Source organism: Nomascus leucogenys, chromosome 23 (genome assembly GCF_006542625.1).
Source record: "Nomascus leucogenys isolate Asia chromosome 23, Asia_NLE_v1, whole genome shotgun sequence".
Classification (NCBI taxonomy): Eukaryota; Metazoa; Chordata; class Mammalia; order Primates; family Hylobatidae; genus Nomascus; species Nomascus leucogenys.
This window is the reverse complement of record NC_044403.1, coordinates 7,071,415-7,084,033: the sequence shown is the minus strand read 5'-3', so window position 1 is coordinate 7,084,033 and position 12,619 is coordinate 7,071,415. Positions and strand designations below refer to the sequence as shown.

Here is a 12,619-nt window from a genome sequence, read left to right as displayed (position 1 = left end):
GCCCAGTCGCGGAAAAGCAGCTGTTTTGGCGTCCGTTTGCTGCGGGAGGAACATGGCGGATCGGCTCACGCAGCTTCAAGACGCTGTGAATTCGGTGAGGAATTTCATTCGATTAGCTTCTGTCTTTCTCTTTCCTGAGGTAAAGCAAGGGAGGAAAGGGGCCCAAGAGGCAAAACTTGTAAGTGGGAAGCGGACTGAGAGACAGGGCTTCGGCATAAAGCGCTCTCTCGGGATGCGCCACCGCGAACTCGGAGGTTTGAGGCCGGCTGCCGGGAGGTGCTTGAAGGTGCGGGAGGGAGCAGCCTCTTTCGCTTGAGGAGACCGGGAAGATGGTTCTTGTCCGGGTGAGGCCGCCAGGACTTGTGAGCTGCGCGGTCCTGTCGTGTTCCCTGAGGACAGTTTTATTTTCTTGTCAGTGGTGCTTACGGGATCTCTTTCTTTTGGGGGCCGGGAGGAGAAGCAGCAGCTTTTTTCTTTCCTCATCAATTTTAATCCACCAAGGGAGATCTCATGCTCTGGATGACTGGGTTTTTGTAATGAAATGTCAGCCGAGAATATTCCTTCACCAGCGCTTTCAGGTTGGTGCGGGAGCGATGCTGAGGTGAGGTGAGAGATTTTCTTTCATCTTAGCTCGTTCCTTTGGGCCCAGAGTCTCCTTCCATCTCTTGTCTCTTGGCCACCTCTCAGAATACATCAGTTTGGGGACATCTTTATATAGGAAATCTTCTAATCCTCGTATGTCTTTCCGTTTGAGTCTTTCTTTTTTCTTTTTTTTTTGCTTTGGAGACAGTGTCTTTCGCCCAGGCTGGAGTGCAGTGCAGTTGCGCGATCTCTGCTCACTGCACCCTCCGCCTCCCGGGTTCAAGCGGTTCTCCTGTCTCAGCCAAACAAGTAGCTGGGATTACAGGCGCCCTCCACCACGCCCGGCTAATTTTTGTATTTTTAGTAGAGACGGGGTTTCACCATGTTGCCCAGGCTGGTCTCGAACTCCCGGCCTCAAGCGATCCTCCCGCCTCGGCCTCCCAAAGTGCTGGGATTACAGGTGTGAGCCACCGTGCCCGGCCTACAAGTCCTTTTTAATGTCTCCCCCAAATTCTACTCTCTATTAAAGGCCAAGTCTTGTAAGTAGCTCCCTAGCTTTGTTCCTTCTGGTTATTTTTCCTCCACGCTATGCCTGAGTGGAAAGTAGAAGCAAAGCCGGAGCATGCGCAGTCATGGGCCCCTAATGAAGGGGTTATGTTCTGAGAAATGCATGGTTTTGGCGATAACTTTTTTTCTGTTTTAAAAAGTAGACGTACAATGTAAAATAACGGTAAAACAGTAAATACATAAACCAGTAACAAAGTCATTTAGTATCATTATCAAGTGTCATGGACTGTACATAATTGTATGTGCTATGCTTTCATACACTGGCAGTGCGGTAGGTTGATGTACAGCAGCATCACCACAAGCACTAAGGAACGCATTGCGCTACAGCGTTAGGACTGCTACGATGTCACTAGGCAATAAGAATTTTTCAGCTTTGTTATATAACCATAGGGGACTGACATAATATGTGCATCCCGTTGACCAAGACGTCAGTGGGTATTCCCATGCGGCAATGGGTGTACTTACTACCATTATGAGTTACATTGTTTTCTGTTAAATAGTTTTCCATTGATAGTTATGTTTCTCATTGTCTGATTGCGATTTAATGTCCTAAATAAGAGGCTAGAGAGAAAACATGCTGATAGGAAAACCTAAGTACCTGGTTTCCTTGCCAGTTTTTTTTTCCTCACTGTAAGCTAATAACTTGGCATTTTTCTTAATACATCAGGCTTTGTACACTTGGAGAGTGTGAATCTACTTGTGATAAAACTGATCTACCCTGGGTGAATAACACTAGTTTTTAAGCTGAGAGGACCAGCCTCTAAGTGTTGAATTCACCAAGATAAATTCTACCCTGCAGGGACTTGCCTGGGCTGCCAGCCAGCCTTCCTTAGGGAACTACTCCTTTGAGGTTTTACAAAATCAAATTGTAATGATGCTGCTGGATAGAAATCTTATTTTAGGGAAAAATTTGCATATTCATACATGTCTTGTAACTAGAAGGATAATAAGGACAGAGTGAATATGGCCTTAACTCCAGGTTAGGCATAATGATAATTGGATTTTGGAGAAAAGCCTTTAGGATAACTAGTATGAGTGCCTACTGTGTATAAGCACTATCATGTTTACAAAGAGATACTCCTAAAGGAGGTTAAAAAATGTCATATACTCAGGAGACGTGTTAGTGATGGAAAAACAGTGTGTGGTTAGGGAGTTATAATGAATTGAGTATTTTCAGCTTCAGGTTCTGATGTAAATTGGAATATGGAGTGATGTGAACCAAAATAGGGGGAATCTTCTTAGCATTTATCCTAATCAGAATTATTTGTATAACTTTTAACATCTGTTCTACCCTCTGAAAACCGTGAGTGCAGCAGCTACGTCGCATTCACTATGTCTCTATAGTGTTTATATGCAATACTTGTCATAGTTATTTTCCATAAATTTTTGTTGACTAAATGGATCTTAAAAGCTTTTGAAGGATGGAAAAGATAGACACTGTGTTGAATATTTTTTGTGTGTGTTTCCTCTATTACAACAATGCTGTAATAGGAGAATGTATCCAATTTAAAAATGAATAATGCTGCTTGGGTTAATAGAGCTAGGATTAGGATCTAGGTTTGTATAGCATCTGAGCACTTATTGCTCCATTACAATTAGCAAAACCTGGCAAAGCCATTTAGTCATAAGTGACTTTATGACTGGTTAGGTAAATATGAAGGAGTAGTGGAAAACGAGTCAGTAGAGTTGACTTAGATTATTGAAAGCTTCAAAACAGCCTGAGTTGGAGATTTATCTTGAAGACAGTGGTGGAATAAGCTCAAATATTTTGATCAGGGTAAAATAAATAACCTGGTGAACTGGAAAACAAGAAGAAGACTATTGTAATAATTCTGATGTGAGATAATTGGTTGAACTAAGCAACAATAATGATAGAAGGAAAAGAGGAAGATTTGTAGTATTAGCAGAATTTGAAGATCAAAGGAAAGTAAGAATCTGAAGTTAGACTGGTTGACTAGGAGACTTTGAATACAAATTAAATATTAAACAGAGGAAACAGTTGCCTTTGAGTTCTATCATTGAAACAAAGGCAGAGAAACTCAATGGAAATGCTTATTAGAAATAGGAGGTTTGAGAGGTCAAGACTAGGTGAGAGAAATTGGTAGGGAGGATAGGTATATTTAATTTGGAGATGGTAAGGAATTGCTATTCTCAATCTTTAAAAGTTTTAGAGTACAAGAGTTTAAAAATTGAGTCTTGAACAAATACATTTCTGCTTACTTAAAGTGCTTTTCTGAGCAGCCTTTTCCTCACTATTTCGTTACACATATAACTACTCCAGTATCAGAAAAGGAATCATACTTTGTGCATGAGAAATAAATTTTTATTAAACATGGTGCTCTTTTCCATCACTATCCCCAAAAAGTCTTTACTTGTGGCTTACAATAAGTATTGGCCAATGTTCTTTTGTCATTTTACTATCACAAGAAAAGAAAGATTATTTTGTATTCCAACTGTTTCAACTAGATGTATATCAAATTTAACTTTACCTATATTGATACCAAACTTAGTTTCTTTGCGGAATTAAAACATTTTATCAGCATTAATAATAACTGGCTTATTTTATCAACAATCACTCGTTTCTGTTTTATTCCCATGTTCAGAGATTATCATTACAGAAACTTATTGTTGTTGCCATTACCAATAAAGTCCTTAAAACTGATAAGTCCTTTCTAACCTTGATATGTTTTCTTTGGCCTAAGCTTGCAGATCAGTTTTGTAATGCCATTGGAGTATTGCAGCAATGTGGTCCTCCTGCCTCTTTCAGTAATATTCAGACAGCAATTAACAAAGACCAGCCAGCTAACCCTACAGAAGGTAAACAGATTTTCTTAGCTTCTCTTAGTTTGACTCTCACATTTTTTTGTAATCCTTTAAAATTAGATTTCTTGAGAAATTCAGCTTATTTTGTTTCTAAAAATATTGTTTGAGGATATTACAAGTTTTGTTTGTTGTAAAAAATTTACAGTCAATTCATCTAACATCTCATAATTCTGGTTCATGTCAGATAATAGATTGTTACTCCTTTAGAGGAGAATTTTTATTAATTTAACTGAGTGAGGGACCTTAACAAGGAAGGCATCCCATTTATAAGTTTCTTTACTCAAGTGACCACTATATTGTCATAATAAATGAAATGACATACGTTATGCTTAATTCCCAATTTGAGCTAAATGTGTAACAGGATTGGTGTATATTTTAATCATTAGTATCATTAGAATCTTCTTTTTTTTTTTTTTTGAGAGGGAGTCTCGCTCTGTCGCCCAGGCTGGAGTGCAGTGACGTGATCTTGGCTCACTGCAACTTTCGCCTCCCGGGTTCAAGGAATTCTCCTGCCTCAGCCTCCTGAGTAGCTGGGATTACAGGCGCATGCCACCATGTCTGGCTAATTTTTGTATTTTTAGTAGAGATGGGGTTTCACCATGTTGGTGAGGCTGGTCTCAAACCCCTGACCTCATGATCTGCCCTCCTTGGCCTCCCAAAGTGCTGGGATTACAGGCGTGAGCCACCACACCTGGCCAAATCATTAGAATCTTAGGGCAGAAGAAGCTATATAAAGTTTCTGGTTTCATTAACTTAAAATTTGTTTCTGAAAACTTGAGGTTTTCTAATATCCTAATCTAGCAGTATCTTTCTCTAGAGTATGCCCAGCTTTTTGCAGCACTGATTGCACGCACAGCAAAAGACATTGATGTTTTGATAGATTCCTTACCCAGTGAAGAATCTACAGCTGCTTTACAGGTAAGCCTCTATTCCTTTGAGAATTTTACCAGTAATAGAGAATTTTGAATTAAAGGAGGTAGATTTAATACCTTTTGTCTGTGTCCATTTGTGCTGCTATAACAACATACCTGAGACAGTAATTTGTAAAGAACAGAAATGTATTTTCTCACAGTTCCGGAGTCTGGGAAGTCCAAGATCAAGGCATTTATTACTCATTGTGCATGAGTAATGAATTTTTATTAAACATGGTGCCATGTTTAGGGCCATGTTGAGGGCCTTCTTCCTGTTTCCTCACATGGCTGAAGGCAGAAGGGCAAAAGAGCAAGAGCTCCCTCTTCAACCTCAAGCCACATTTTAAGGGTACTAATTCCATCTATGAGAGCTCTGCCTTCATGACTTAATATCCTCTTAAAGGCCCCTTCCCTCTTAATACCATCACATTGGGGATTAGATTTTAACCTATGAATTTTGGAGGGGACACATTCAAATCATAGCACCTTTTGTTATAATATTCAAATTTCCGTTATAAGGGAACCTCTTATTTTCCTCAATTTTGTCTCTTTTCCTAGTGAAGAATGAGAGGAGGGTGGCATTCTAGATGTGGAGTAGAATAATGGTGTCTAAACATAGTGTGGAAGGGAGTCACTTACAGATATGTAGAGATCTCTAATTGAAAAGTCATTCTTTTAATAATTCACATGGGGAAAATTCTTAAAAGTTATCTGATTTTTAGAATTTCTTTACTGCAAAATATATCACAATGATTGCAGAGTCATCCAGATTTAAAAATAAGTACATCTGCGACAGCTTCTCTCCTAAACTCTAAAGATTTTAAAATTTGTGTCTTATAAAGGCTGCTAGCTTGTATAAGCTAGAAGAAGAAAACCATGAAGCTGCTACATGTCTGGAGGATGTTGTTTATCGAGGAGACATGCTTCTGGAAAAGATACAAAGTGCACTTGCTGATATTGCACAGTCACAGCTGAAGACAAGAAGTGGTACCCATAGCCAGTCTCTTCCAGACTCATAGCACCAGTGGATACCATGTGGCTGAGAAAAGAACTATTTGAGTGCCATTAAGAATTCTGCATCAGACTTAGATACAAGCCTTACCAACAATTACAGAAACATTAAACACTATGACATGTTACCTTTTTAGCTATTTTTAATAGTCTTCTATTTTCACTCTTGATAAATAAGCTTATAAAATCATGATTGAACCAGCTTTAAACTGTCACACCATCATTTTTTAACTGAGTGAAATTATTAAGGCATATAATGCATTAATGAACATAATATAAGGAAACGTGTAAAATTCTGTTATGACATAATTTATGTCTCCATTTTGTTGTATTGGCCAGTACTTTTACAAATCAAAACATCTCAAGCCAGAGGAGAAGATAGTAAGAACAGACATAAGGGACATTTTAGTTTAGCTAGTATCCTGCCTCTTAAAGGTGGCATTGTGTAAATCTGAGCTTTGAGCAAGAAAGTTTTGGAAATTGTGTTGCTTTTAAGAAATAGAATTAGTGTGGCCGGATAAGAAAGTCACATTTATGCAAATGTTTCTTCTGCTAGAACCTCATACCTGTTCTAGTTCATCTCCACATTTATTTTACCAAGAAATCCTCTGTCAAGAGAATTTCCTTGCTGTTGTGAAAGAGTTTTTCTACATCCTGAACTATTTTTCCTAATTCTTTTCACCTTACTTTTTTTCATCCTTCTCCTTAATTTGCTTGTCATCACAATGAAGTATGTTTTTTGAATCATCAATTCTTTCTCATTCTCCATTTATCTGAAGGTTCTTTTGCCCTTATTAACCCCTCAACTTTCATTGCTGTATTCTAGTCAGACCAGAACATACTTCCACTACATCAGTTACTTGGCACCATTTCACCTCAGTTTATTATTGCCAAATAATAATTTGTATCAGCATTTTCAACTATGGTTACTCATCCAATCCTTGGATCTCTTTGAGTCTACTGATTATCTCCACTGGAAAGGTGGAATTGAAATGTGGTGCACATTTTAACTGGCCATCTCCTGGGGCTGTATTTTTCAGAATATCCTGAGCTGCACTTGCTGCAATCTGTTGCTATTCAGAGTTTAAGTTTCAGGAGAAAACAGGAACAATAGAACACTGCCTGTTATTTTTGTTGTAATCAAGCTTTTCCACAGTTCCTGAAAAGTATTATGTTTCAAATTTCAGGAACACCAGCATTAGCTGTAAAAGTTGCAGCAATTTATTGGCTAGTCATAGAAAATTTTTGAACTTTTAACTGTGTATTTTAATTGATGTTTATTAAAAACACTTTGCTATCACAGACATTTGGCATAAATCTGTACTCTTCGTTATAGTTTTGGGTGGAGAGAAGATTTGATCAGAAAACTTTTTCAGAGTACCCAAGTATTATAAAGGAGTCAAAAAGGTACAAATAGAAAAGGTCAAGACATTTTTCAAATGAGGGAAAACTAACAGGATTTATCACTAGTAAACCTGCTCTAAAAGAATTGTCAAGGGAAGCTTTTTAAAAAGAAGGGAAGTTATGGCAGAAGGAAACTTAGAATGGCAGGAATAAAGAAGGCATAATGTATAGGGTAAATATAATAGACTTCTCTTGAGGTTTTAAAAATTACATTTGTTATTTGAAAGAAAAAAATTAACATTGTTTTATGTGATTCTCTGTAGAGGATATACAGGTTTTTTTTTTTTGTTCTTGTTTTTGTTTTTTTAAGGTGAAGTCTCTGTCACCCAAGCTGAAGTACAGTTCTGTGATCATGGCTCACTGCAGCTTCAACCTGGGTTCAGGTGATCCTCCCACTTCAGCCTCTTCAGTAACTGGGACTACAGGCATGTACTACCACGTCCAGCTAATTGTTTTTTTTTTTTTTTTTTTAGAGATGGGGTCTCACTCTTGCCCAGGCTAATGCCACACTGCTGACCTCAAGATATTGATACTATACAGTAGACTGTAAGAAATTAAGTATTTGTATCATCCCTAGAGCAACACAGATTTTTCCCTAAAAAACTACACAGATTATTTTCAAAAGTATTAGTAAATTAAGGTGGAATACTAAAAAAGATTCAGGTAACCCAGGAACGAGAAGCAGAATAAAACAATAGTAAACCTAAATTTTATTTTATTTCATTAATACAGCAATAATTAAATGTCAATGATCTAAGCTGATTTAAGTCTAAAAACTGGATAAAAAGCTGTGGCTTGTAATTAAAGATAGACCTTTATTCACTAGACCTACAGTTTGCTTTTTTCATATGTAAATTAAGAAAAGTTTAATATCCTGCTTCTCTATTTCAGTTCTAGGGGCACCACCATCAGTTAACCCTAAAGATTTCTGTGGGTGAAACCATTTTGATTACCATCTTGCTCTGCTGCCAGTTATGGTAACCAAACTCTCTTTGTTTCTGGATGCTAAATCTTTCCACTTGTGCCTTAACTACATCCTAACTCCCGTCATCTCCACTGAATTTAAGAAGCCGATTTCTTTTTTTGAGATGGAGTTTCACTCTTGTCCAGGCTGGAGTGCAATGGCACAATCTTGGCTCACCGCAATCTCCGCTTCCCGGGTTCAAGTGATTCTCCTGCCTCAGCCTCCTGAATAGCTGAGATTACAGGCATGCACCACCATGCCTGGCTAATTTTGTATTTTTAGTAGAGACGGGGTTTCTCCATGTTGGTCAGGCTGGTCTCGAACTCCCAACCTCAGGTGATCCACCCACCTCGGCCTCCCAAAGTGCTGGGATTACAGGCATGAGCCACTGCGCCCGGCCAGGAGCCAGTTTCAATGGGAGTATCCTTTACTATCATTCCTGACCTGTGATAATAGCCATTAGAGCCTTTCAAGAATAGTACCCCCTGCCAATGATTTTTTTAATGATTTTTTTTAAAGCCTTAATGAAGAGAGTGTCCTCTGGATCCTTCCAGAGAAGATAGGATGTGAGTAAGTAAGTTATGTATAATAATTTCACCCCAAAATTTCTATGTCCTTGATACCATTCTCTGTATACCAAGGAAGGATATTCTGACATTTAACTTTGATTTAATGTAATTAAACCCTGTGTCTAGGCATTAGTTAACCAAGTGACTACAAGTGATAAGTAACTTTTACCATGGACTGTCAATTACCTTGGCAATGGAAACATTATTGCTTTTTAATCCAGTCAGGTCAGAGAACAAATTCCAGATTTCCATTCTTAAGATTCTGTATCTCCGCTACCACTTCTGGTAGCAAAACATGTCAGTTTGAGGTAGACTCAATGGAATGTAGCCATGAAAAAAAATGCTACTACAAACATTACAGCAATAAGGAATTTGATCAAGGAATTAGCATTTACACAAAATATGGGAGGAGTTAGGGAAGTGAAAGAATGAAAGGAGAAAGAGGATTAAAAAAAAATGACTAACCACATCACCCTAAAGCCTTGACTGCTAAATGAGGTTATTGTAGTGCCAGTTAAGTCCAGGTCAGCCAAGGCCTGTGTACCCCTTAGCCCCACTTGGAAAGCTGTGTGGATATGACTGTTGGATTCGGGGGTTCTCAAAGCCAAAATGGATTTATCAGCAATGACCTTACTGCCTGGTACCCGGCTTTGAGAGGACCAAAAACGACTGATGTGTCTTGCATTACCTGGTCCCTCTTCTTTTACACATATCTAAGTTGTTTAAAGGAGAAAAATCCTTAGGTTGAAGCCATATTCTCTCTATTCTTGAAGGACCACAGACTCGACGCCCCTGTTGAAATTTTCTGGAAGCCTGTGGGAAAGGAGGACTGAAAAGCTTCGTGATTTCTTTGAATACAGGTGCCTAAGTTACTATCATAACTGGTCCAGTAAGGAGAAGGGGCACCTGAATTCAACTTGGGGACTGGGCAAGGTAACCAGTGAGGTGGGGAGATAAATATAACTTGGTAGCTAAGACCCTTCAGGTTGGCTTGATGATGCATTGTGATCATGGCTTCTGCTTCAGATATGTTGCTGGAATAGATATCCTTATACTTGTAATTCCCCTATACACAAATGCCAGCAAGAATAGTCCCATTGAGGACATGCTTAATGTAGAGAGGTAGTAGTATGACATGTAAAACACTCCCCAACTTGTCTCCCTGTCTCCTGCTTATGTGGTACCTGGCCACTGACTACAGTATTAACCTTTACTTGAGCCCTGTGCTTCTGGAAAACAGTGACAGTTAAGAAATCCCTCCTTCTTGTTACATTTCAGGAAATGGCTTATTGCAAAGAACCACTAGAACTGTGAATAACACCTTCATTTACCTATGATAAAGCCAGACTCAGACCCTCCAAATCCCATTCTTTGCCTCAAAATAATTAGTTGAACTATTTGTCCCCATAGACTAATCTGGACAAAATGCCCTTTAACTTGACCCAATTTTATGCTTCTCCCTTCCCCGTAAGCCACTGGACTTTGATCCACCCTCAGCCTGAGCCAGCACTGGACTGTGGAATAGTCCCTCCTTAACCACCCCTCCTGAAAATTGACTAGCCACCAGGAAGGACATTCCTTGCTCACCTGTCCCATTAACGTCACCTGCTCCTCTCTTCCACATTAGGTTTTTTCTAGTTTATTCCTCCTTGTAAGAGAAAAAGAGAAAAGCCTGCTTCTATCTGATCTTTGAGATGCTTGCAGATCTTAACCTTTGAAGCATTCTCCTTATTGCAATAGTCTCCCTGATACTATCACAATAGTTCCTCTCTCCCTGTTTGTATTCATCCATTCGGGCTGCTATATATAGCAAAATACCATAAGCCGATAGCTTATAGACAATATAAATTTACTTACCACAGTTCTGAAGCCCGGGAAATCAAAGATCAAAGCACTGGCAGGTCTGGTGTCTGGTGGGGCACCTTCTCACTGTCCTCACATGGTAGAAGAAGCAAGGGAAACCTTGGGCCTCTTTAGAGGTACTAATCCCACTCATGAGGCCTTCACCTTCTTGACCTAGTCACTTTTCAAAGGCTCGACCCATCATCATTCGTATGTTAGGATTTCAACATACAAATTTGTGGGGTTGGGAGGGACACGAGCATTCAGAGCATAGTACTATTTTAATAACCATTTCAAATAGAGTCATTCTGTACCTAGTCTGGATGTTTGTTTTACTTGACCTCATTCACTTGGGTAGGAAAAAAATCTCATGTACTCTCACTGATACCCCCAGGGGTAAGGCTGGGGCAAAGAGAGCAGAGGCACTCATTTATTGTGAGGTAAGAAATCTGTTTCAGATCACCTTGTGTGCAATTCAGGATAAAATTAATAAAGATGAATAGTAAAAATCCAATACTAGGAGATATAACTCAGGAGTCAAAAGAAGAAATCAGAAAGATCAGAGCATAATTCAGAACGTAATGAAAACAAACTATACATAGAAACTTGTATTCGGCCAAGACAGCATGTAGGAGAAAATGCAAGTATTACCTTTCTTGCTTATATTAGGATAAAAAGCTGAAAACGAGCTAAGTATCCAACTGAAAGAGAAAGAAGAAATAACAAAGATAACAGCAGAAATTAAGAAAACAACCATACCGTAGAATAAACAAAGCCCAAAGTTGAGATTCAAAAAGAGTATGGCCGAAAAAAAAGAGTTTTGACTATTGATTGAATGTATTTAAAATTTAAATGGTCCTTTAAATCCTTCAAACTTAATCCTTTAAAATTCAAAAAAAGTTTAAATTTGGCTAAGGCGGTGACTCACACCTGTAATCCCAGCACTTTGGGAGGCCAAGGTGGGTGGATCACCTGAGGTCAGGTGTTCAAGACCAGCATGGCCAACATGGAGAAACCCCGTCTCTACTAAAAATACAAAAAATTAGCCAGGCGTGTAGTCCCAGCTACTCGGAGAGGCTGAGGCAGGAGAATGGCGTGAACCCGGGAGGTGGAGCTTGCAGTGAGCCGAGATTGCGCCACTGCACTCCAGCCTGGGCGACAGAGCAAGACTCCGTCTCAAAAAAAAAAAAAAAAAAAATTAGCCAGGCGTGGTGGTGGGCGCCTGTAATCCCAGCTACTCGGGAGGCTAAGGCAGGAGAATCACTTCAGCTTGGGAGGCGGAGGTTGCAGTGAGCCGAGATCGCGCCATTGCACTCCAGCCTGGGCAACAAGGGCAGAACTCCGTCTCAAAAAAAAGTTTAATACATAATTTAAGAAATAAATTTAAATAGATAAACAAGGTCTCACTCGTCTTCCAGGCAGTGCAGTGGCACAATCACAGTTCATTGCAGCCTCGACCTCCTGGGCTCAAGCTATCCTCCCACCTCAGCCTCCCGAATAGCTGGGATGGCAGGCTTATTCCACCAGCTAATTTTTGTATTTTTAGTAGAGATGGGGTTTCGCAGTGTTGCCCAGGCTGATCTCAAACTCCTGGGCTCAACTGATCCACCCATTTCGACCTCCCAAAGTGCTGGGATTACATGCATGAGCCACCACACCCGATTTGACTCAATAGTCAAAACTTTTTTTGGAGACGGAGTTTCGCGCTTGTCGCCCAGGGTGGAGTGCAGTGGCATGATCTCGGCTCACTGCAACCTCTGTCTCCCTGGGTTCAAGTGATTCTCATGCCTCAGCCTCCTGAGTAGCTGGGATTACAGGCACCTGTCACTATGCCTGGCTAATTTTTGTATTTTTAGTAGAGACAGGGTTTCACCATGTTGACCAGACTAGTCTTGAACTCCTGACCTTAGGTGATCCACCTGCCCCCGGCCTCCCGAAGTGTTGGG

At 39.8% G+C, this 12,619-nt stretch overlaps 1 protein-coding gene across 2 annotated transcripts; it reads left to right on the top strand.

Annotated features, from left to right (window-relative positions):
* On the top strand, positions 1-8,125 carry MED21 (mediator complex subunit 21). Of its 2 annotated transcripts, XM_012502406.2 has the most exons (5): positions 11-94; positions 3,852-3,966; positions 4,790-4,890; positions 5,726-5,870; positions 7,609-8,125. In XM_012502406.2, exons 1-5 carry the CDS (start codon positions 53-55, stop codon positions 7,683-7,685), a joined length of 480 nt encoding a protein of 159 aa, XP_012357860.1. In that variant the 5' UTR covers positions 11-52; the 3' UTR covers positions 7,686-8,125. The 2 variants fall into 2 exon arrangements, with proteins under 2 accessions (XP_003265678.1, XP_012357860.1); XM_003265630.4 differs by lacking the exon at positions 7,609-8,125 and having other exon boundaries at positions 1-94; positions 5,726-7,194.
* Positions 8,126-12,619: the final 4,494 nt, after the last annotated feature.